The sequence below is a fragment of the Mus musculus genome, chromosome 11, assembly GCF_000001635.26.
Source record: "Mus musculus strain C57BL/6J chromosome 11, GRCm38.p6 C57BL/6J".
Classification (NCBI taxonomy): Eukaryota; Metazoa; Chordata; class Mammalia; order Rodentia; family Muridae; genus Mus; species Mus musculus.
This window is the reverse complement of record NC_000077.6, coordinates 23,684,365-23,710,024: the sequence shown is the minus strand read 5'-3', so window position 1 is coordinate 23,710,024 and position 25,660 is coordinate 23,684,365. Positions and strand designations below refer to the sequence as shown.

General features: G+C 40.7%; 1 protein-coding gene across 20 annotated transcripts in view; it reads right to left on the bottom strand.

The window, feature by feature from the left end:
- Nucleotides 1-25,660, bottom strand: part of Pus10 (pseudouridylate synthase 10) — a 74,286-nt gene that overhangs the window by 22,852 nt on the left and 25,774 nt on the right. For 15 of the 20 annotated variants that reach the window (XR_003949521.1, XR_003949520.1, XM_006514865.4 and 12 more), the window contains exons 5-9: nucleotides 10,061-10,095; nucleotides 7,024-7,135; nucleotides 3,079-3,140; nucleotides 2,457-2,502; nucleotides 1,203-1,267 (exon numbers count right to left, since the gene is read on the bottom strand). Coding sequence is in view for 15 of the 20 variants with exons in the window: in XM_006514865.4 (XP_006514928.2) it covers nucleotides 1,203-1,267; nucleotides 2,457-2,502; nucleotides 3,079-3,140; nucleotides 7,024-7,135; nucleotides 10,061-10,095 (320 nt within the window). In the remaining 5 variants the exon portion in view is untranslated. Of the gene's footprint in view, nucleotides 1-7; nucleotides 143-1,202; nucleotides 1,268-2,185; nucleotides 2,665-3,078; nucleotides 3,141-7,023; nucleotides 7,136-10,060; nucleotides 10,096-25,660 lie in introns of those variants that run through there. The other 5 variants (XR_003949523.1, XR_003949522.1, NR_156455.1 and 2 more) reach the window with 3 other exon arrangements.

Genomic DNA, 25,660 nt, shown 5'->3' with positions numbered 1-25,660 from the left:
ACTGTGACTCTGGTAAGTCTTGAAAAAGGGACAAGCTGGGGTGCTATTCTCTTAGCTAGTGCACTTTAATCTCAGAAGAGGAAGTAACAATTTATCCTCGGTCCATCCTTTAGGAATTCCCAAAACACCAACTGGAGGCTACCTGTAAATAATTAAATTCTGATTTAGCCCCAAACAGGGGGCTTGGAACTTTTCTATGATTTCCCAAGGTACCTTAACAATAAAATCATTTAGAAACCCAAGAACTGGTATTTATATAAAGTATTTTTTTAATCTTAATTTTCTGTGTATGAGTGTTTTGCCTGCATGCATGTCTGTGCATCACATGCCTGCCTAGTGTCCTCGGAGGCCAGACGAGAACATCAGATTCTCTGGATTGTGTTAGAGTTGTGAGCTGTTATGTGAGTGCTGAAACCAGATCAAGTCCATCTCTCTAGCCTCTAGATAGAGTACCCGTTACTTTTTAAAATCTAGTGAGAATATTTCCATTGTGAGACTTATTTTTTAGTTCATAAACAATAAGAAGCTCTATCATAATTTTTGCTTGATTATTTATTCAAGAATCTTCTAGAAGGAAGGCTACAGTAAGTTTTTTTAAGGCACTGATAGTTAAAATATAGTTTACTGCATTTCTATATGTTAAAATTTTATATTTTTGAAAAGGGTAATGATGTCAAAAGAAGAAGCTGAGATCGCTAAGATTCCAAGTGTGGAGTAAAGAACAGAGCTGAAGCCAGGCTCCCTGACTCTCCAGCCAGTGCTCTCTGTTCCAGTGAGCTCACTCCCAAGCCTCCTCTTGTCTCCTTTAGACATGGCCACGCTACAGAGTATCAGATTTGAGATGGAACAGGAAAAGCACTAGGCCTACGGGCCAGTAAATTACTCAGGCAATGCAACTCCTGTTCTGGAAATCAATGTCCTCCTCTCAAAATCAAAAGTCTGGGTTTTGGTACCAGGATTGGACCCAGGCTCAACCCTGCTAGGTAAGTACTGTGCATGGAGCCACACTCTGGCTCCTCTCTGTAAGACATGGAAGTCAGACGACTCACGTGTAATGTGATGAACATTTACTAAATGCTGCACATGCTGGTGCTATGCGAGGGACTGCGATGCACACAGCCTGAGTGACAGCCAGGCAAGCGAGCACCACTGATTCCCCACTGTTTCTAAACATGTGCAGTGCTCCTTACGTCTATACTTACCCGAGGAAGTCTTCTTCTTTTATCTTACTCAAAGCTTTCAAAACTGCCATTCTGGTAAATACCGACTATATGGGGTGAAATGAAAAAGACATCAACTAAACAAGAGCTGAAATACACTGAGTGGATGAATTATATCATCTTACATATTTAAAATCAAGAAATACTTAAGAATCCCAAGAAAGCAAGTCAAACTTAGGTGCTCTTAATGTACCTGGCATGCCTCTCCAGGCCTCTTCTTCAGACTATGTCCTTAACGAAAGCAGCCAGGGCAGATCAAGACATCAGGAAGAAAGACTCAATGGATACTTGTGTTCAGCTCACTGGCTCCTTTTTGTACAGTACTGTGAGCCAAAACTTTTCTCTCCAAATATTCTATCAGGGTATTTTACACAGCAAAGGTAAAGTAACAAAGGTAGGATCAATACTGAGCCCAGCCCACTGCTGTGTGATGAGCCTGGCCCTGTGGTCCTTAAGCCTCTGGAACTGACTTACGGGAGGAATGTGGAAGAGTTGGGAACCTTGAGTGAGAGAAGCTCTTGATGATCTAAGAAGAGCCTACTGGGCCATTCTTGTGGAAGCTGGAAAGATAAGGATGCTGAGGAGAATTCAGGAATGTGTACAGGCCTGGTTCATTTGGTGTCAGGTGGAACAAAGCTTCCATGAGGACGACTAGGGGCTACTCGTGGGACAACTGTTAAAGAGATGAAGAGAACCTCCTGCCCAGCACTGGAGCAACAGGAAAGGTGTCTTGAGGGCAAACCGCACACACTTTAGGTTCCATCTTGTGAAGAGTCAAATTCATTTGAAGGAAGTAAGCCTAAATCAAAGGGGTTCTTGGCTCCTTGAAGGTAAATGCCAACTGAAGTGTTTCCCCAGGGTCAGTACAAAGAAGATGATACAACTGCGGGCCAAAGGAGCCAGACTACATCCTGAGCTGGCAGCAGAACTTAGCAGCACATCCACAGGGCACTGTGTTTTAGGTACCGAAGACACAAGATTTGTGTGTGTGTGTGTATGTGTGTGTGTGTGTGTGTGTGTGTGTGTTGGGGGGGGTTATGGAGCCCTGCTGTGTGGTTCAGAGAAGAGCGGAGGCTGGGTAATGTATGGCATGATTGGAGTTCTGCAAAGAGGTCCTGAGCTACAAGTTCCAGACCAAACAGGTTTATATGGTGAGTTCCAGGTAACCCTGCATAAGGCTGTCTCAAAAATTCCAGAAGAAAACAAATAAATACATAAGGTAAAAAGTAAAAGTACCTGTTTATTTTTAGCTGGTTTGAAACAATCTCGGCAAACTTCACCTCTGAAATAAAATTCAAGTTAAGATAAAAATCTAGCCAGGTGGTGGTGACATATGCCTTTCATCCCAGCACTTGTGAGGCAGAAGGCAAATGTAACTCTGAATTTGAGGCCAGCCTGGTCTACATAGTGAGTTCCAGGACAGCCAGAGCAACATTGTGAGACACTGTTTCAAAAAGAAGAAAAAAAGGAGGAGGAAGAAGAAGAGCAGGAGGGAAAAAAAGAGAGAAAGGGGGGGAGAGAAAAGAGAGGAGGAAGAGGGGGTAGAGAAGAAGAAAGGAAGGGGGAGAGTCAGAGGAAGAGAAAAAGAAGAACATTTAATGAAATTATATTAGGTGGACATAATTAAATACATCCTATATACCTATATTTATATATTTTTATATACTATATAAATATAATGTATACATTTTTGAGTTGTATTGGTTTCTCTGAGGAATCTCTACAAAGGGGCACATTTTAAATCTAAGACATGACAAGTTCTAAAGTAGTCACAAAAAATAGAAACAATACTATCTTCATGAAAAAGAAAAACTCTAACAATTTTACATAATTGACACTTTTTTACGGGGCAACTTACAGGAAATGGCAATCTTCAGCTGTTTCTGGATGAGCAAAGACCACGCTCACTTCGAACAAGCTCTACAAATGACAAAGACGGGTTTTAAATGAGCAAAAAGAAACTAACAGCTACTGATTTATGAATGGAAATAGAAGTCAACTCCTAAAGGTTGGCTCAGAAAGCTACAAGGAACCTAGAATACTAGAACTCTCAAACCTGCCTGTCTGCTTTAGAAGGGAGGCACTTCTAAACCCAGTAACCAATGAGACTAGCAAAACTGTTTTCCCTTCTTTCCATCCAAACCTCCCCAAATACCCCTCCCCCAAATAAGTTTTTAAGTCAAATCAGCTTGTGTCAGTGTCAGACAAATGCGTACATTAGAATGAAGATGGATAAAAATTCAGGAGCTGGGGTGCTGAAGAGATGGCTCAGTGGTTAAGAGCACCAACTGCTCTTCTGAAGGTCCTGAATTCAAATCCCAGCAACCATATGGTGGCTCACAACCATCTGTAACAAGATCTGACTCCCTCTTCTAGAGTGTCTGAAGACAGCTACAGTGTATTTACATATAATAAATAAATAAATCTTTTAAAAAAAAATTCAGGAGCTGGAAGGAGATAACTAAAAATCGAAGAGACATTCCAGGTCCCTGAACAATTGCTAGCAGGACAGACATTTTGTTTAAATCTTTAAGAAGTCTGGATGAAGCCTCTGTGTGTGTGTGTGTGTGTGTGTGTGTGTGTGTGCGCGCATGCATGCATATGTCCATGTGTATGTGGAGACGAGAGGCTAGCCTGATCTTCTGAGATGGAGTTAGACCAGGCTGGCCAGCACACTCTTGGGATCCACCTCTGCTCGGCTTTTATGCAGCCTTGGCAATCTTCACTCTGGTCCAAATGTTTGTGTGACAAACACCAACTGAGCTATCTCCCCAGCCTTCAAGTCTATTCTTGAAATATTCAAATTTGACTTTTAAAAAAGTATTTTTAGCCGGGTGTGGTGGCACACATCTTTAATCCCAGCACTCGGGAGGCAGAGGCAGGTGGATTTCTGAGTTTGAGGCCAGCCTGGTCTACAAAGTGAGCTCCAGGACAGCCAGGGCTACACAGAGAAACCCTGTCTCAAAAAACAAACCAGCAAAAAAAAAGTATTTTTAATTTTTGTTTTTTCAAAAGTGATATTTCCCCATTATACGATAATCAAATACAAGATGGTTTTCCAATCCCATTCCACCAGGGTGAAACCATAAGCTATTTGGTATGATTCTCACTAGCCACTTCTAATTAGATGTTTTGGAAAACTGTCTTATTAATCTTACTTCATGGATAACTTTCAGTTATAAGGACTGTGAGACATTAAGTTATAGAAAATATTCATGTAATTTTTAAAAATGTCTGCAGCAAGAATTTTTGTATGTGAATAATTTCATGCTCTACACATCTTACCTCTGCAGAGACTATTCAAACTTTGATACTGAAGCAAAAGCTATAAATGTCACAAGGCAGTAACTGTCTTTTTATTGAGTTCTCAAGACACTAAGCTCACTAGGTCTTTACCAAGCCTAGTCTCTAGAACCGCAATGACAAACGGTTTCTGTTTTGTTCCGTATCCTAATCTACATAACAAAAAATGAACCAAGTATTTTCTAGTAAAGAAGACTGAAACCTACTCACACATTATTAGGTCTTTTGTCTCCCACTTTCTGTTCTTTGACTCAGTATGTAAAATTTAAAATTATCTGCTTCAAAACTGAAATTTGAGGTAAGAACAGTTTATTAATGACTTCTCTAATTTCCAAAGTGCTTTCATTATTTTGTTTCCCTCTCAGACCATCTGTGGGGTAGTTTTACTCTATTCTTCCTGTATTCCACTTAAAGAGCTGATCCTGCTGGTCGCAGCACTTGAGAGGGGGAGGCAAAAGGGTCAGGAGTTCTCGGTTACACAGTAAGTTCGAGTCCCACCTGAGTGATAAGACCCTGTCTCAAAAAGCAATAAAAACTTAAAAGGATTACTTTTACAATGACATAGAGCATACACATCTTTTAGAATGGTTTCCAAACCTGGCTAGCCTTAGAAGATGGTGTTGTGACTTTACTTGAGTAGGAATATTTCTAATACTCGGGGAATCCCCTTCATGCAAAATGAGCAGTGACCCTGGACTAGGGAAGCCTAACGTCTCGTAAGCTGGGCACCTGCCCTGTTTTCACACAGGGTAAACCTGGTCAGCTCTCCCAGGACTGAGGCTAGACTCTCTCTAGAACTGGAACAGTGGCCAGGCGTCCCAGATTCAAAGGCCTAGAAACAGAGACTTGAAGTAACTCAGGTATTATGGAATAAACCCACTTCACTGTAGTTGAAAACCAAATGTCAATGTATTTCAAAGCAAGTTAAGCACAGATAAACCATCAAATAGTCTAGAATTAATTCAGTATTTGCTTAGGTTTTTTTTTAAATCCTGTGCATGTACATGTGAACATATGCTTGTGCATATGTGTATGTATGCATGAGTGTATTTTGTATGTGTAGTGTGTGAGTGTGTGCATCTGTCTGTCTGTCTGTAGGTCAGAGGATAACCTGTGGTAAATGATTCTCTCCTGTCACCAAGTGGGAGTCAAGAACTGGTCAGGTATATCCAGAAGATGTCCCAACCGGTAAGAAGGACACATGCTCCACTATGTTCATAGCAGCCTTATTTATAATAGCCAGAAGCTGGAAAGAACCCAGATGCCCCTCAACAGAGGAATGGATACAAAAAATGTGGTACATTTACACAATGGAGTACTACTCAGCTATTAAAAAAAATGAATTTATGAAATTCCTAGGCAAATGGTTGGACCTGGAGGGCATCATCCTGAGTGAGGTAACACATTCACAAAGGAACTCAAATGAAATGTACTCACTGATAAGTGGATATTAACCCAGAAACTTAGTATAGCGAGATATAAGGTACAATATGCAAAACATATGAAACTGAAGAAGAACGAAGACCAAAGTGTGGACACTTTGCTCCTTCTTAGAATTGGAAACGATCACCCATGGAAGGAGTTACAGAGACAAAGTTTGGAGCTGAGACAAAAGGATGGACCATCTAGAGACTGCCATATCCAGGGAACCATCCCATAATTAGCCTCCAAACGATGACACCATTGCATACACTAGCAAGCGTTTGTTGCAAGGACCGTGATATAGCTGTCTCTTGTGAGACTAGGCCAGGGCCTAGCAAACACAGAAGTGGATGCTCACAGTCAACTATTGGATGGATCACAGGGCCCCCAATGGAGGAGCTAGAGAAAGTATCCAAGGAGCTAAAGAGATCTGCAACCCTATAGGTGGATCAACATTATGAACTAACCAGTACCCCGGAGCTCCTGACTCTAGCTGCATATGTATCAAAAGATGGCCTAGTCAGCCATCACTGGAAAGAGAGGCCCATTGGTCAGGCAAACTTTATATGCCCCAGTACATGGGAACACCAGGGCCAAAAAATGGGAATGGGTGGGTAGGGGAGTGGGGGGGGGGGGACCTTTTGGGATAGCATTGGAAATGTAATTGAGGAAAATACGTAATAAAAAAAAAAAAAGAACTGGTCAGGTCATGAGGCGTCATGGCAAGCACCTTTACCCACGGAGCCATCTTCCTGGCTCCCTGCTCAGGTTTTAATAGACTGATTGCTTTGTATCAGTAAATCTGTCCTTCCAGCTAAACTACAAGTACATGCCAAGTAAAGATTCAGTTCTAGAATTTTAAGGTTAATGTGTTCCCAGTATTTGTTATCTTTCTAAGTGTCCTGGATCACAAATAAGAGGCCTTAACATCAATTTAGAGAGTTCTAAATGAACATTTAAAACCTTCAGAGACCTTCAGAGACAGAGTTATATAAGCTTCTGGTAACCAGGTATCCAGCATTAATGAGGTGAAGCAATGACCCAGAGGTCACTAGTGCCACTGGCCATTGTCTGATACCTTTCCATCAGTGGGAACGCCCAGCTCCTCTGAAAACAGGGGGTGAGTTATCCACTTGTAGGCTTCTTTCAGCTGGACTACATCATTTCTTCCCAGGGACAGACTCTGCTTTCTGAATAATATAAGAATTCATTAAAAACTTCATTGATCACGTAAAGAGAAAAGTATATGCAATTGTTTTAAAAGAACGAGTACCTACTATGTGTCAGGCACTGTTGTATACAGTAGATAAAAAATTAAATAAACCCAACAAAAATTCCTCACTTCATAGGCCTGTACTTTAGAGACAGCAAAGAACTGGCATTTTTAGTGGCACGTGAGCCTAATTTTGAAGATTCAATGAAAAAAAAAAGCACACTAATATATTTTCCTGAGTTGGAATTCCAAGATTTATACATTCTGGAAAGGTCAAATAAAGTTAATGTTTACAGCTTGGAATCACAAAACTAATGCAATGTTATATCCATGCTACGAACATTTGTATCTCCTCCCTTGCTAACAATGGGGCTTATTTATGGGTATCAAAGTAAAAGCTGCAGTCTCCCCAAAGCCCCCACTGCCTAGGAAGAAACATTCTATCTTCAAGTATCAACATTCTGAAATGTTCACCTGTGTAATATGAGTTAAATAATGATCTCACATTTCCCTAAAATCTATTCATGACCCAATACATCTGGATAAATGCCCATTATGAGGGCTAGCTTTAGTATGCAACCTACAATTGTTAATAAAAAGGATCTGAGGAAGTAAAACAGAGTATAGCATTACTAAAACTGATCTACTACCTCAAGTTATTATTACTCAACTAACAAGCCTATATCATTCAAGTAAAGAAAATACCAAACACCATGATGGCCAGTCACAGGACTTCTTGTGACAACAGATAGGGCAGAGTCCAATCATGAGTAATCTCTTTTATTTGTTTTTGTTGTCGTTATTGTTTGGAGACAGGATTTCTCTATGTAGCCCTGGCTGTCCTGGAACTCAGGTACACCACGCTGACCTTGAACTCAGAGCTCTGCCTGGTTCTGCCGCCCAAGTGCTGGGACTAAAGGTGAGTGCTAGCACACTTGGCCCTGAGTCATCCATCTTACTGTCTGATCTTCACTGATGGAGTTATTACCTAAAACAATACCCCTTACAATTAGCAAGACCAGCAGAAACTACTAACTGCAGGCCAGAAATAGTCAGTCAGGTAGTAGTTACAATGAATTGATCTGGGAGAGATTGTGTGGGTACTAGGAATCAAACTAGGATCCTCTGGAAGAGTAGCAAGTGTTCTCAACTATGGAGCCATCTCTCCAGCCCCAAGAAGATATATTTTAAAGGATAAAAAGTAGAAACAGGGGGCTGGTGAGATGGCTCAGTGGTTCAGAGCACCGACTGCTCTTCCAAAGGTCCTGAGTTCAAATCCCAGCAACCACATGGTGGCTCACAACCATCCGTAATGAAATCTGATGCCCACTTCTGGAGTGTCTGAAGACAGCTACAGTGTACTTACATATAATAAATAAATAAATAAATAAATAAATAAATAAAAGTTTTTTTAAAAGGTAGAAACAGAAAAATAAACTATTTTAAAATTGTTTATAAACCTGAGAATCTAAAGAGCTACAGCAAAAGCTAATCCTGTTAAAACATTGTTTTCTATAAACTTAAAAAAAAATTGTTATACCTAAATTTTTAGGCTTTGAAACTTACAAACATAAAACCTCATTAAGCCCGCAGTCTTTGATAAATATGTGATTATTGTTCCTTTAAAAATGGAAGATTCAGACATAAAATACAAAATAAACAACAACAACAAAAAATACAGGTTAACTATTCTTTTTCTATAAACCTCAGAACCACAGATAAGCTTCTAATATAGAAAGCTGTTTTCTTCTGGGTTTTTCTCACTGAAGTTCACAGGAACCTCCAATAATCAAACAGCCCCTCTTTAAGTCACAGAATGTTTATGTAAAAACAAAACAAAACTCTGAAGAATTAACAGGGTTTTTTTTAATGCAGCTGGCAACCAAATCCTGATTTGAACATGTAAGATTCTGTTTACATAACTTGATGTGTGGTTTTCTTCACTACAGAAATAACTCATAACTACATCGTATAGTCCTGAGAAAGGTATGTATTATATATTGTATTTAATACCATATTACATCCCTTAAATCCAAAGATCTAGATTCCAAACCCTGTAAGAGATGTATGCCAATGTATTATGTATAAGCTCACAGTTGCTCTGACTGTGAGACCCCGACTTAGAGCCTTTCTCCCTGGAAGGTAAAGCCCATGGACGTCCCCCAAGCTTGTTTTCCCTGATCTCTATATGAATACAGCCAGAAAGAAGCTCTTTGTTCTCTATAGCCAGCGAAAAGCCTTTTTGTTTCTGAGCCTTACAGCCAGAGATGAGATAATTGTAATTTTACCAAGGACATCCAGAAGAGAAGAACTCTCCTCCCAACTCCCCCCAATTCCTCAGCTGTTAAAAGCCCCTACTGCTACCGCTGGGGGTCAAACGCCCCTGCCCTGCATGGCTTGAGGAGTTTGTCCTCAGCTAGCTGATAATAAAACCTCTTGCAGTTTGCATCAGGTGTGGTTTTGAGGTCATTGGGGTGCCGGCCAGCTCATCCCGGGACTTGAGCAGAGGCCCAGCTTCCGGGGTCTTACATGACCTAAGCAGAATTTTACTTTTCATGGTTTATCATCTAGTTTTATTTATAACTTAGCTTCAAGTACAAATCTAAAATTTATTATCTTAAGATAGCCTCCCAAACTACATTCAAAAAATGCCTAATGCTGTAAATATTTATCTACAGTCACATCAACTGAGTCGGTCTGGGCAGTGTAAGGCACTTGGTTCTTGCTGTGTAAGGAAGCAAACTTGTCATGGTACATAAAGAAAGTATCTCATGTGCCAATGTCTCTATAGCTACTGAGTCTACTCGAAAAGATGAGGGAGCAGTAGCATAGTAAAAGTAATCTAAGAACTAGGTAGCTTGTATTTAAATGACGGTAAAAACTCCCTACTTCAATTACTTACCCCATTTCCTGTTTTACCAGCAACCATGCAGCATGCTGTAGGCAAGTCAGTCACACCCAGAAAAAAGAGAAAAGGGAAAGTATTCAGTAACAATGAAGCTCCAACATCCTTAGCAAAGGGCTTAAACAATTTGCTAATTAAGCTTCCTCTTATTAGATGCTGAACCAGTATTTACTGCAGTGGCCTCAGGCTCCGTTCAAATAAAAACACATAGACTTCACTTTGCAGTGCTGACTTGCTGTGGACTAGGAATTGAAAGTAGCAAGGCCTTGTGTATACACCAATAAACCTAGCACTTGGGAGAGGCAGAAAGATCAGAAGTTCAAGGCCAGCCTTGGCTACCTAGCAAGTTTGAGGCAAACCTGATCAACATAAGACCCTATCTAAAAAAAAAAAAAAAAAAAAAAAAAAAAAAAAAAAAAAAAAAAAAAAAACCAGCCCAAAGTGATTGCACACACATACTACTTCTAAAACATAGAACTGAAGAATCTCCTTTTCATTTTTTTATAGCTCTATCTGGCTCATGATATATTTATATGCTCAGGAGTTAATGTAGTATTTCTGCCTGCAACTCTCTGAAATACAACAAAAACAAAGACAAACTTACCCAAATGAAATAATAGGTATACAATAAAATATATGATAAAATAAATATAGTAAAATTGCACTAATTATAGAATCTAATATGGGTTGACATTTCAACTTTTTTCATGCACTTAAAAATTCTGCAATGTTAGGGAAAACTTATTCTGGGAAAGAATAATTAAAACTTGCAAACCTTTGGAGGCAGCTCAGAGACTATAAACACAGGCTGTTCTTCCAGAGGACCTGAGTATGGTTCCCAGCATTCACACAGGCGCTCACGGCCTCACTCACTCCTCTCTGGCCCTGATGGGTTCAGGTGCATACAGACAGGCAGGCTACTACTTAGTAAGCACACACTTAATACACGTCAGCCAGTACAGCGACACTGAGTGCTGAGCCCTAGCTAGACCACTGAGGAAAGGCTGTGGTTGTTACAATACAAACCCCCCTTATAGTTGCAGGATTCCATTCATTCCTTTGCACCCCCCATACTGCTATGGTAATTCTAGAGTCTCCCTCAGTGGCCAATATGAGCTATAGAAAACTCGTTGGGCACAATCTCATCGTCCTTTCTCTTCATTTTTGTTGTTTTGAGACAGGTTCTCATTGTGTAACCCTAGCTGGCCTGGAACTCACCATGCAGACTATGCTGGCCTTGAACTCAAGAGATCTACCTGCACTGCCTCCAAAGTGTTGGGACTAGATGTGTGCACCACAACACCTGGCTCCTCTCTACTTTTTAGTGACCTTTCTGTCTCTTCTTTTGAGTTACTTCCTCATGAAGGCATCAGTTTATCTTATCACATCATGATTATAAAGTGGCTGAAAACTGGAGGTTGCTTAGGGAAACCAGATAACCATGGGCAGTACAAAATTAAATCAAAAGCCTTCAGTACTTTGCTAACAAGTTTTTCCTTCCTAATCCTCTGTAGACTCCCTGCTCAAGCAAGCTGCAGGTTGGAAAAAACTAATCACACAGCAGTAGATAAAAGGCTGAATCCCCAAGAAGTCAATATTATTCAATTATCCAATTTTTACCACATGTTAATTATGCCCCAGACCTGTTTCTGCCTAGGAAAAGAAGCATGTCTCTCCTTTTCAGCTCACCAAGAAAACTTTAATAAACGTTCTACTCTTTAGACAGCTGGGGGAAAAAAGATCCTTTCTCTAGAGTAGTCAATAAATTCTTCTACCCCAACAGAATCAAATGGCATTAAAGTTAACAAGTTTAATCAAGTTTGATACTAGAGGCAATATGTTACCTCCTAAAAGTTCAGGAGCCACAAAGTTTAATCCTAGACTTAGCTTAACATTAGCTGAGAATTCATTCTACCTAGGCAAATCCTAGGAAAGTTGACCAACAGCTTGCTGAGGTGTTGTGTTTGCTGGTAACACAGCCTGGATGCTACTGAACGCTCTTATAAATACAAAGGAGAGAGTGAGTTGGGGACTAGAACCCATCTCTTGCTGCTTTCTGACTAGACACATCATGACCAGCCACCTGCTGTGCATGCTGCCACTTCTTCCTGGCCACAAACCTCTGGGAACCCTGAGCCAAAATAACCCCCTTCCAAGCCCTCAGCTAAGACTCGTAACTAAGACAGACAATAAGACTAGAAATTACGACAAACAAAACTGGAGAACTGGGTATCTTTCCAGTGTCAAATCAGGACATGAACCTGAAGACTAAAACCAAAACGTAGAAAGAGCCACGTTCATACGCACAGCAGTATACAAAAGCAACATTGGTCCTCAAGTCTACACAACTCATCAGGCATCATATGACATATTCACATTTCTTATGTGACAGTGTAGGAAGATGATGGAGAACCACTTGTGCCGACATTTATCACACATAGGGAAATTTAACACAAGGAAGTCCTGAGTTTCAGGGTCTGAGGGAGAGGAAAGGAAGGTCTGGCTTGGAAATAATCAAGATACACCATATACATGTATGAAATTTCAAAGAATAAATGAAAAATATTATTAAAAAGATAGTCATATCCTGGAAACATGAAGAGAAAATGACCAGCCCACTCTTTATTTCTTATTTCCTACCTGGTCCCTATAGACATCTAGGTCTGTAACAAAGATGTCTGGAGAGAACAAAAGCTGCGTATCTTAAGTCATGGGCTTCAACACTTTGTCACTGGTGGGGTACCTCCTTGTAGTAAGATCTCACTGACGTGCAGAAAGATAGACAAGTCTTTGTCTAGGAGCAAACTCATAAAATAAAAAGAAAGGCAGTGAAATGACAAGACACATGGGGGATGCAGGTGATAACATCACTGGGTTATATCTGAGGACAGGGGACCCCCTGTCACACATGCTGAATTTTGAGGAACTGGTTCCAAGAACTGCCTGGGTAACCAATGGAGAAAGTATATCCTATGGTGCAAAGCCAGAGGGTGCTAGGAAGGCTCTGGGAGTTCTAACAAGGCTAAGATGGGTGGCAAGGGAGGCAAAGGAAGAGTCAGGAACTTAGTTTACAGGACCACTGTCCCCACACATAGGGACACAGTAAGATTCCATGCTAAGGCAAACTCAAAAGCATTTCATGTAAATGGGGCAGGATGAGCTTATCTGTCCCCAGAAACATTCACTGGGATTGAAGGATGAAGGAAGACATGAACTAAGCAAGCCAAAGACACTTGGTAATGAACCAGTGATTCGAGCAAGGAATAACGTGTTATAGCACAGCTGCTGAAGAATGGGCACAGAGGTGACTTTGAGAAGTAAGGAACGGGGCTGGAAAGATGGTTCGGCAGCTGGGAGCACTGGATGCTCTTCTAAAGGACCCATGCTCAATTCCCAACACCCACAGTTTACAACCCTTTGTAACTCCAGTTTCCCGAGGTCCCATGTCCTCTTCTGGCTGGTTGTGGGCACTGCATGCACACAGTGCACATACATACACATATGCAACACACACATATGCAACACACACATATGCACTTAAAAAAAAAAAGTTAAAGAGGTAAGAAAGTCATAGACTAGCAGGACTTCCACACCAGCAGGCATTTGGAAGTTTCTAAATACTAGCAATGTCATTGAAACCTTGAAGCCCACATCTCTTCAATTTATTTACAACAAAGATGGTATACATATGGACTTCTCTCAGTAGGGAATGCTAACAGTTATGTGGGCAGTTAGGGGCATCAAAACACCTTTTTTTCATAGCTAATGTCCCAACAAACAAACACACACATACACACAGACAGACAGACAGACAGACAGAAAGAGACAGAGAGACACAGAGAGCTCCTCTGTTGTTTTTCTCTGAGGGATTGAGAAAAAGAAAATGAAACAAGACACTAAGACTTCCTTTTCTCTAGGTTCCCCCACTATGTTGCAATAAAACTGGAGAGTGTTAAAAGGCTTTTGTGAACTAGGAAAGACAGGGAAAGCAAGGACAGATCAACACAGACAAAATAAATCTGCAGGGCCCAATTAAGTTACAGGTCTATTTACAATTTACTAGAATGGCTATGCTGTGAGTTTTAAGGCTTTCCACTGTGCCTTCCAAAACTTCTGTTTTCTTTGCTCTCAAAGATTTGACTGGGAACTAGGAAATTCCATGAGTGGGGTGGAAGAAAAGGTAGGGAGGGTGATTCAAATAGGCAGAATGCCTGTGAAGAAAACTATTCATGAGCTATAACTTAGCAACTGAATCCAGGTAATTCTAGAATTGAAAACATTAGTGAAGCAAGGACCATCTGCTGCCAACAGGTATAGCTGGGAGTTGCAAATATATTTTCCTTTGAGCTTGGTGTTGGAATACCTACCCTTACAAAACTCAGTGACTCAATCTTAGTCCTACAGGTTTCCAAGCCCCCACAGCACTGTTCCACAAATTCACTCGACCATCATAAGACAAGACTGGCCTATAACAGGCAGCAACTTCTTTGGAGAAGTTCCTAACTTTTCCAGCCCGTGACTAGAGAATCCCATGCCTTCCTACAGGCCACCATCAAAAGACATGGACAAGAACACCAACATACATGCTAATAGCAATGGAAGGAGAATTCTCATGGGGCTTCAACCCTAGACAAAGAGCTACAGGTTACTAAGAAATGCTGTAAGAGGAAATTCTCTTCCCCAGGGGTGATCCTCCCAAGTGGCTTTGTAATACCAAGTGGTCTACTCTAATCATATGCACACAAGTCATTATACACATGGGTAGCAACAATTAGAGGAAAAGAGGCCAGAAGCTAAGAGTCTGAGAGAAGCAAGGTGGAGGTATATAGAATCATATCAACATTAGAGGGAAGAGAAAATGACAGAATTGATTTCAAATGAATACTAGCTCATCTAGAGCACCAGTACAAACAGGAAAAAAACAGCCCCAAGGAACCAAACCAAGTAGGCCAGGATTTCCAGCTGCAGCTCAGCTCATGAGCATCCAGGGACAAACAATAAATGAGTAAAAACAGAGACGACTGCATTTGCAATACAGAAGATGAATACATGAACTCACAAAAAAAGGTAAGTTGTTACACTGTCCTGACTAGTTTTATGTCAACTTGGCACAAACAAGAGTCATCTGAAAGGAGAGAACCTTAGTTGAGAAAAATACCTCATAGGATCCAGCTGTAGGAGCCTGGCAAATAATAGTACAACCATTAATCCCAGCACTTGGGAGGCAGAGGCAGGTGGATCTCTGTGAGTTCTGGCCAGGCTCGTCTACAGAGTCAGTTCGAGGACTGCCAAGGCTACACAGAGAAACCAACCAACCAACCAAACAAACAAACAAATAATAATAATAATAATAATATAAAAAAATAAAATCTAGTTGTAGTATATTTCCTTAATTAGTGATTGATGAGGGAGGGCTCAGCCCATTATGTGTGGAACCATCCCTGGACTGGTGGTCCTGGGTTCTACAAGAAAGTAGCCTGAGCAAGCCATGGAAAGCAATCCAGTAAGCAGCAGCCCACCGTGGCCTACATCAGCTCCTACCTCCAGACTCCTACCCTGTCTGGGTTCCTGTCCTGAGCTCCTTCCATGATGGACAGCAGATTCAGAAGCATAGGCCTAACAAACCCTTTCCTCCCCAACCTGCTTTTGCTCATGGTGTTTCACCATAGCAACAGAAACCCAAATCAGACACACACCTAGACCAGGGTTCTCCAAAAATTTGATTACATGACCTGTCACATTCGGAAAAGCTTCTGAGGATTCCAAATACCCTGCTTATGCTAGCTGTACCTGTCATTATTTATCATATCATAAAGTGAAAGTACACATTTAAAAAATGTCTCATTCGTTTAAATCACTAACAAATACAACAAACTCATTGCCTGTCAACATAACACCCTGCAAAAATGTATCTCAAACACAATTATTTAGTAAGGAATAATTTAACTGTATACTTAAGACAGTCAACTCAACTAGCAGTATTATAGGACTGAGATATCAAAAGATAAACAACACATGTGAATACTGGAGCATATGTGAGTATGTGTGTGTGCACACAAACATGCATACAACTTTCCTAATAACCAAATAAAAAAATGTTACAGGAAATATAGAACCCACTAAACTTTCAACTAAGATTTAAAACATATACATTCACAAATACCTAAGATTAAATATTACATAATTGAGAGACATAAGTTGAAAAATTAGAGAAAAATTTTCCCTAAACCAAAGTTTTATAAAAACTATAAATTTATACTTGCTGAATTGACCACAAACAAAAGTAAATGACAAATGATAGGCTGAAAACATAGAGCAGGCAAAGCCTAGCAATGCCACGCCCAGGCAGCTCTTACTGCTCAATTTTTAAAATATCAAATGCAAAGATTAAAATGTGGGAAAAGAAACCCAAATAGTTCCCAGTACTTGGCAGGGAGAGTCAGGAGGGTCAGGAGTTCAAGGTCAGAGCCACTGGGCTCTATAGCAAGTTGAAGGGAAGCCTGGATTGCATGGGAACCTGCTTAAAAAGAAAAAACTGGCTCAGAGGTTAAGAACAATTGATTGTTCTTGGAGAAGTTCAACTCAGAGTCAACAGAGTAGGTCACAACCTTTAGAAACTCTGCTCCTAGGGAACCCAAACCCCTTTTCTGACCGCCCCAGGTACAGACATGCATTTGGTGCACAAACGCACATGCAGGCAAAACACTCACATAAGACACTAAAATAAATAAAAATGTAAAAATAAAGTAAAATCAGAAAATGGAGAGCTCTCCCATGCTCATGGATTGGCAGAATTAACATAGTAAAAATGGTCATGCAATCAAAGGCAATCTACAGACTCAATGCAATCCCCGTCAAAATCCCAACAAAAACATGCAAAGAGCAATTCTCAAATTCATCTGGAAAGGCAAAAAACTCAGAATAACAAAAATAATTCTTAACAATAAAAGAACAGCTGGGGGAACCACCATCCGTGACCTCAAGCTGTACTACAGAACAACAGTGATAAAACCTGCATGGTATTGGTACAGAGACAGACATGTTGATCAAACTTATGGACACTTGATCTTTGACAAAGAAGCCAAAAATATACAATGGAAAAAGGAAAGCATCTTAATAAATGGTGCTGGTCTAACTGGCTGTCTGTGTGTAGAAAAATGAAAATAGACCCATATTTGTCACTCTGCACAAAGGTCAAGTCCAAGTGGAACAAGGACCTCAACATAAAGCCAGATACACTGAATCTAATAGAATAGAAAGTGGGAAAGAGCCTTGAACTCATTGGCACAGGGGGAAATTTCCTAAACAGAACTCCAATGGCTCAAGCTCTAAGATCAAGAATTGATAAATGGGACCTCATGAAACTGGAAAGCTTCTGTAAGACAAAGGACATAGTCAATAAGACAAATCGGCAACCTACAGATTGGGGGAAAAAAAAACTTCACTAATCCCACATCTGATAGAGGGCTAATAACCAAAATATATAAAGAACTCAAGAAGCTAATCACCAAAAAACCAAACAACCCAATCAAAAAATGGCGCATAGAACTAAACTGAGAACTCATAACAGGGGAATCTCAAATGGCCGAGAAGCACCTAAAAAAATGTTCAAAGTCCTTAATGATCAGAGAAATGTGAATCAAAACGACCCTGAGATTCCACCTTACACCAATCAGAATGGCTAAGATCAAAACCTCAGGTGACAACACATGTTGGAGAGGGTGACAACACATGTTGGAGAGGGTGTGGAGAAAGGAACACTTCTCCATTGCTTGTGGGATTGCAAACTGGTACAACCACTCTGGAAATCAATCCAGAGGTTCCTCAGAAAATTGGAAATAGATCTACCTGAAGACCCAGCTATACCATTCTTGGGAATATACCCAAAAGATGCCCCACTATGCCACAGGGGCACATGTTCCACTATGTTCATAGCGGCCTTATTTGTGATAGCCAGAAGTTGGAAACAACCCAGATGTCCCACGACAGAAGAATGGATACAGAAAATGTGGTTCATTTACACAATGGAATACTACTCAGCTATTAAGAACGAGGACATCCTGAGTTTTGCAGACAAATGGATGAAACTAGAAAATATCATCCTGAGTGAGGTAACTCAGACCCAAAGGACATGCATGGTATGTTCTCACTAATAAGCAGATATTAGCCAATAATAATGATGATGATAATAATAATAATTACACAATACCCAAGATACAGCCCACAGAAATCAAAAAGGTCAACAAGCTGAAGGGCCCAAGTGAGGACGCCTCAGTCCCACTTGGGAGGGAGAAGAAAGCAATCACAAGTGGGGAGGGAAGGAGAAACCTGAGGGAAAGTAGGGGTAGGAGGAGAACCTGATCTGGTATTGAGTGAGGAAAAAGGACTGGAGTACTGAGGGCCAGCAGAAAGAATGGAAACAGGCAACCTGCGGAGGCAGGAGGGTGGGGGAACCCTCCAGAATACACCAGAGACCTGGGAGGTGAAAGACTCTGAGGACTCAAAGGGAGGGACCTTAGATGAAATGACCAACAGTAGGGAGAGGGAACTTATAGAGCCCACCTCCAGCAGGAAGACAGGACATCAAGTATGGGATGGGGTTGCCATCCCGCAGTCAAAACTCTGACCCATAAGTGTTCCTGTCTGAAAGAATTACAGGGATGGAAATAGACAGAAGCCTAAGGAAAAGAAGGTCCAGCAACAGGCCCAAAGTGGGATCCAGCTCAGGGGGAAGTCCCAAGGCCTGGCACTATTACTGAGGCTGTGGAGCGCTCACAAAAAAGGGACCTAGCATGACTATACTCCCAACAAGCAGACGAAAGAAATCAGGTGCAGATGTTTGCACCCAACCAATGGACAGAAGCTTCTGACCCCTGTGGTTGAATTAGGGAAGGCTGAAAGAAGCTGAGAAGAAGGGCGACCCTGTAGGAGGACCAGCAGTCTCAATTAATCTGGACCCCTGATATCTTTCAAACACTGGACAACCAACCAAGCAGCATACACCAGCTGATTTGAGGTCCCCAACACATATACAGCAGAGAACTGCCAGGTCTTTATTCAATCAGAGATGATGAACCTAACCCTCAAGAGACTGGAGGCCCCAGGGAGTTTAGAGATCAGGTGGGGTTGGGGATAGGGGGTGGGAACATCCTCATGGAGACAAGGGTGTGGGGAGGAGGTATGGGATGTGGAACACTGGGAGGGTGGGTTGGGGGGCGGGGAATAAAATCTGGAGTATAACTTAAATAAAGAAGAACAAAATAAAATAAAAAAGAAAGCAAAGCTAAAAAATTAAAATACCTAGTGAAAATATTTAAAAAATTGGTTAAAAATCAAATAAGAATAAATTAAAACAAGATAACTTCTGCAAGTTGGTTAGAAAGTATTTTAAATTACAACAGTCCTAGGCTGTTAGAGGCATGACGCTGTGCACACACCTGTAAACTGTTCCTTCTTTAGGAGATCAGTTTGTAAGCATTTACCATATTCAAGATGTGAGTTTCCTTTGGTCCAGCATTTCTCATTGTAAACATCTTTCTGACAAGAACAGATAGATAGCTGCTGGTGCAATTACCCTCACTACGGATTTCACTGGTCATCAAACCTGAAGGAGCGCCAGGCAGTGGTGGCACACACCTTTGATCCCAGCACTTGGGAGGCAGGGGCAGGCAGATTTCTAAGTTCGAGGCCAGCCTGGTCTACAGAGTGAATTCCAGGACAGCCAGGGCTACACAGAGAAACCCTGTCTTGAAAAAACAAAAACAAAAAACCAACCAAAGAAACAAACAAACAACAAAAACAAACAAAAAACAAAACTGAAGGAGATCTAAGTGCCAGTTAATTGGTTAAATGAACTATTTAAGGCAATATAATTGAACCATATATGAGCTCTGTATTGAAGAGTCCATTACATATTGTTGCAATTTTATAGAGCATGAATGCCACATTAAAGTGCAAAGTAAAATACAGCATACATGTGCTCTATGCATGTAGCAAAAGTGTAGAAAGTACACTACAATGCCGCTCTAGGGAACTGGAAGCAGGAAAGAGGAGCATTAACTTCATATACTTCCGGGTCATTTCACTTTCCAATACAACATGCACCTTACAAAGAAAAAGTCGTGTAATGTCATGACTGTTCCTAGAAATTTCAGTCAATCCCCAAGCTCGAAAGTTGCTTTGTATAACAACACATCTCAGTTCATCACCAAATTCATTTATTAAACACAGACTAAGTGACGGATCAGAAACTAAATGCTACACAGTATATTTGCTTGAAAACTACTAGAACCCTGTTATTGACTACAGCAGAAAGAGTATTTGCCTTAGTTTTCTTCTTTAAACTTTTATTAGTGTTTATTCACTGTACAAAATATTTCATAAGTTTTGTTCATCTATTGGAAGAACATTTGTTTATTTACTTATTTACTTATCTATTTTATTAATTCATTCTTTTTTTATTTACTTATTTATTCATAGGGTCTCTCTATGTAGTCATGGCTGTCCTGGAACTTGTTATGTAAACCAAGCGGCCCTTTCAGATTCCTTTTATGCTCTTCCAAAAAAGCCTGGCTTTCTCTAGCATATCTTCTCTTCAAGAAACAAAGTAGACTCAGAGGAAGTCTGTCAGTAAAGGTTAAAACAGGGGGGTAGGACGGGGATGCAGCGGGCTGGTTAAGTGCCAGCACCACACAGACCAGGCATGGTAGCACTCATCTATGCAGCTGCAATCCCAGAGCTTGGGACGTGGACAGAAGCAGGAGTGTGAGTGGTTCCAGGTCATCCTCTGCTGCTTAGCACACTCAAGGCCAACCTGTGTCTAAATAAGTAGATAACAGCTTTAAAGGACTCTAAAAACCAACAGGCTCTCAAGACATTTTTAAAGAGCATGTAATTAGCATGTTAAGTACAAATTTGTTTTTATCTGTTTATTAAAAGCCACCACCCAAAGGCACTTTCAGGCTAGAATCTGAATAACTGGAGCACATCAGTTACATACTTATTCCATGTACTTAAAGACAGAAAGTTCTACTATTTTAAAATAATCTATGTCTTACTTTCTTCAGTTCAATCCTTTGTAAACTTCTTCCCCATCTGCACGAGTGGCTCAAGCTGTGATACCAGAATCACCTGGGAGATGTAAAATGCACCAAACCTCCTACACAGCAATCTCGTTATTAAAGAAAGGTAGTTCTCCAAATTAGTTAGGTTACACGGCAAGCTACTGATATCTGCATTCTCTAAATGTATTAAGGGGACATACTACAAATGTCTAACAAAGCATTTTCTACATACACATAAAGCTTTCCCTGTGCTCTGAGGTTTACTGTACCATCCACCCACTTGCTTTCCAGAGCTTTGCCCATGGAGGCCCAGCACTGGGACCAGAAGGAGACCAGAACGTATTCTGGGAAACATAAGATTCTAAGACAGCTGGAACTGTCTTAGAACTGGAACTGGGTTCAAGTTCTCTTTTCCATTTTACAGCAAGTGACACAAGAAAATTAAGCAACTTATGGAAAATGTGCCCCCTTGTATAACTGAAAAATCAAAATGAAATAATCAACAAAAATGTTCATTGTTTTTATAACACAATGGCCTAAAGCTCTGTACAGTAATTTAAAAATAGAGATGTTTTATTTCTTCTTCCTCCTCTTCTTCCTCTTTCTCTTCTTTTTCTTCTACTTCCTCCTCCTCCTGTGAAACTAGAAACTGAATCTAGGACCTGGCACCTACTAGGCCAAGCACTCCATACTGAGCTACAGTCCCCGTTCTTTTTGTATCCTGAGTCAAAGTTTCACTAACTTACTCAGACTGTCTTTGAACTCATAACTGTCCTGCCTCACCTTCCTAAGTAGCTAAGATTATAGTCCAGTATGGCAAAAGCTGCCTCTAATTTGGTTTAGTTTTGTTTTTCTTTTTTTTTTTCAAACAGGTATCTGCTATGCAGCCCTGGCTGGCCTGTGGCTCTCCATGCAGTCCTGGCTGGGCTGTGACTCTCCATGCAGTCCTGCGACACTACAGCTTCAGTTTAGTGCTGGGATCCTGGAATGTGCCAATCCATCCAGTCTTCTGAGAAGCTTTTGAACATTTTAACGAAGAGGAATTCTTGGAGCCTTCCTCGTCTCTCCCAAATGTTTAATTCTAGCGTTAGGCAAAACTTTAAAGCATAATATAATGAATATTTGAGTGGAACAGAGTTTGTAGTGGGCTGACTTCAAGCTATTAATGCTTGGCAACTGATGTGCGGGTCAAAAAAGGCAAATAAGCAAGGCAAATCTAATCACACCTATCAACAAAGTCTAACTGTAGGACATACCAGCTTTTACGGGGAAAGGGGGACTCTTAACAAGAGAGGGCAAAGGGAGGGAAAAGGAGAAAACAGTGATAAAAACCACTGTGGATGTTTGAAAAAGCCATAACCGTAATTTTATGTGTTTAAATGCATATGTACATACACATGCATGTATATAAATGGATAAACAGTTTAAGCAAGGTTGATGTTCCCCTACAAGTGTCACAGACTAACAAAAACCCCCATGCTTGGCATGGGAAATCCCTCCAAGTTGTTGGTCAGTGGAGCCTAAGAGACTCTCCACAACAAGATAGACTACTCTCTCTCCTTTGGTTGCCTTCCAGAACTTGAAAACCCTATTGTGAAGACACCACACAGTTTAGAAGCAGGACTTGGAGGAGTCAAGCTAGAACTGACCTGGAAGATTCCCTGAGGACTAGCTTTCATGCCAAGGGAAACAGCAATCAATAGTCTCACATAGCTATAAAACCTATGAACCACAACAGTGACAAACATAGCAAGAGATCTCTGGTGGTGCAAAGCAGTGGTACCACAGGTGACCCACACTGGTCAAAATGCAGAGGAGTGGCCATGAGGTGCCCAGCCCCTGCTGGTACCCTGACAATACGACCCTACACCTGAGTTCAGGGAACATCACTGAAGAAGGAGTGGAAAATTATAAGAGGCCAAGAACCAGGATTCCTGCTGCTAGATAATGTCTGCTAGATATGAAAGGGATGCTGCACTCACAGAACCTCAATACTAGGATTGACTCAAAACCTACATAAGGACACCACCAGTCCACACGCTAACGCAATAAAGGATTACCAGCCACAATATAAGAGCTGCAAGGGAACAATGGCTGAGAGGGAGGGAAGACCAGTCTCTCTGGGACGAGCCCCAGTAGGTTATTTAATCTCAAGTGGTCAGCCTTAGACACGTGTACAGTAGAACATTACTAATGGGTGCTCCCCTACCCCTACTCCCTATGTGTTCACACAGATGTACATATGAAAGTTAGCTCTTTCTTTCCCCCACAGACTCTGGGAAATCATGCATGAATGCAAGCATGTGTGTCATAATAATAATTACAGGAAGAGGTCATGAACTTAAAAGGGAGACAGAGAAGAGGCTGAGGGGGTAGAAGAAAGGCCAGAAACAACATAAATACTATACAAATGTAAGAAATTCTCAACAACAACTTAGAGTTCTTCCTTTTTAAAAGATCCTGGGGAGCAAAGGCAGAACTCTGAGTTCTTTATTAGGACACCTTGACATAACATGTGCAGAAAAGGTAAAAGGAGGTAGGGAAGGGAGAAGCGAACAGGGCTTAAAACCAAGTGATGGGGGAAAAAACCCAGATTCCTAAGAATAATTTGGTGACAAACTGTCTAAATGCTAGATCTAATGACAGAGGCTGGCTGTATGGGAAACTTCGATCAAATTTCTGAAGAATAGAAAGCAAAATAATTAAACAAAGACATTTAGGAGAGATGACTCAGAGGGAAAGAGATTTTGCTGTTCTTGCAAAGGACATAAGTTCAGTTCCCAGCACCCACATGGTGGCTCACAACCTTCTTAACTCCAGTTCCAGGGGACCTGACACCCTCTTCTGACCTCTGTGGTACACATGCATATACATATACACTTGGGCACATACACATAATAAAAACACATTTTTTTAAACAATCTTTATAATGTTAGGACTGGTGTGATGGTGCCTTCAGCTGCCATGCAAGGCCGGTGCCTGAGTTCAGGCTCTGAAAGTCACAGAGATGGAAAGCATGAGCCAGCTCTACTTTGGAAGTAAATTCCATTAACTTCCAAACTAATAGAAATTCATTTGTCATATTTTTCTCCATACTACTGAGTCTCCCTCTCATTCCCACATGCACGCCACAGGACACGTGTTCTACATCCTCTCTCTCATATAAAATAAGTAAAATGCTTAAAAAAAAAAAAAACAAAAAACCTTAGTTTTAAAGGGGAGAAGAGGGTGGGAGAAAGAGCAGCCAAAGCAAAGATGACTGGAATACAATGAAACATGTATGAAAACATAAGCAGCTATTCTTAGCTGACTGAGGGAAAAGGCCGACTCTTCTGGTTCAGAGAGGTTATGAAGGGGCTTGAGTGTAGAGTGTTTCCCTAGCACGCATGAAGCACTCAGGAGGTGGAAGCAAGAAGATCAGGAGTTGAAGGCCATCCTCAGCTACAGACACAGTTTGAGGCCAGCCTGGGCTACATGGGACGGTCTCCAAAAAAAGGTGATTAAATATTTATATGAGTTTAATTAATAACAAACTTTCCTTATACTTCTCTCCTACCTAACACTTTCCCATCATACAACCTTATAATATATTGACACTCAAGTGTCTAGATTGTATATAAATTCCATTAACTTCCAAACTAATAGAAATTCATTTGTCATATTTTTCTCCATACTACTCATAAAAGTATTTGTGAAAACACTTGTAAAACAACAGCAAACAAATAAACAAAAAGAAATAAGGAAAAAGAGAACAAAAGAAGAAAGAACAGAAGAAAGCACGCACACACTCTCGCAAGCATGCACAAACACACGCGCGCACACACGCACACACACACGCGCACACACACGCACACGCACACACAGGAACCAGCTAGAGTTGACAGCACAGATGAGGTAGAGAAGGTAGAGCACAAAGGGCCTGGGAGGTAGATTACCTGTCAGGAGTAATGGGTTCTGAACTCTCTGGTGGCAGGATGACTATGGTAAGAAATAATATATATTTCAGAATAGATAGAAGGGGGCATTTTTAAAAATGTTTGTGCCAGAAAGAAGTGCTAAATATTTAAAACAATGTATTGATTATCCTGATTTGATTATTACACAATGTAGAAATACATAAAAACATCATATCTGCCCTGTAAGTATAGACAAGCATGTGTCAAATCAAAATAAATTGAAAAGAGGAAAATTATAACCACAGCACTACATATCAATATTCTCAGAAAGAGAAAAGATTTTATTTGTCAAACAAGAGCACAGACTTATTTTTCTAAAATACATACACTCAAAAGGTGGCAAAAACTAGAAAATAGGGGGAAAAAAACTTAAAGCATTATGTATTTTTTAAAAAGTCTCATAAATTATGTTAAGCAAAAGGCATGGCATACAGGGCATTATGGCTGTTTTATGTGAGGCTTAGATCAAGCTCCAAATGCTAATCCTAACAGCAATCTCCTCACACACCCAAAGGACAGTGCAGGAAGCTGCTACTGCAGGGACAACGAGCACTTATTCAAAACTAGAAGAAAACATT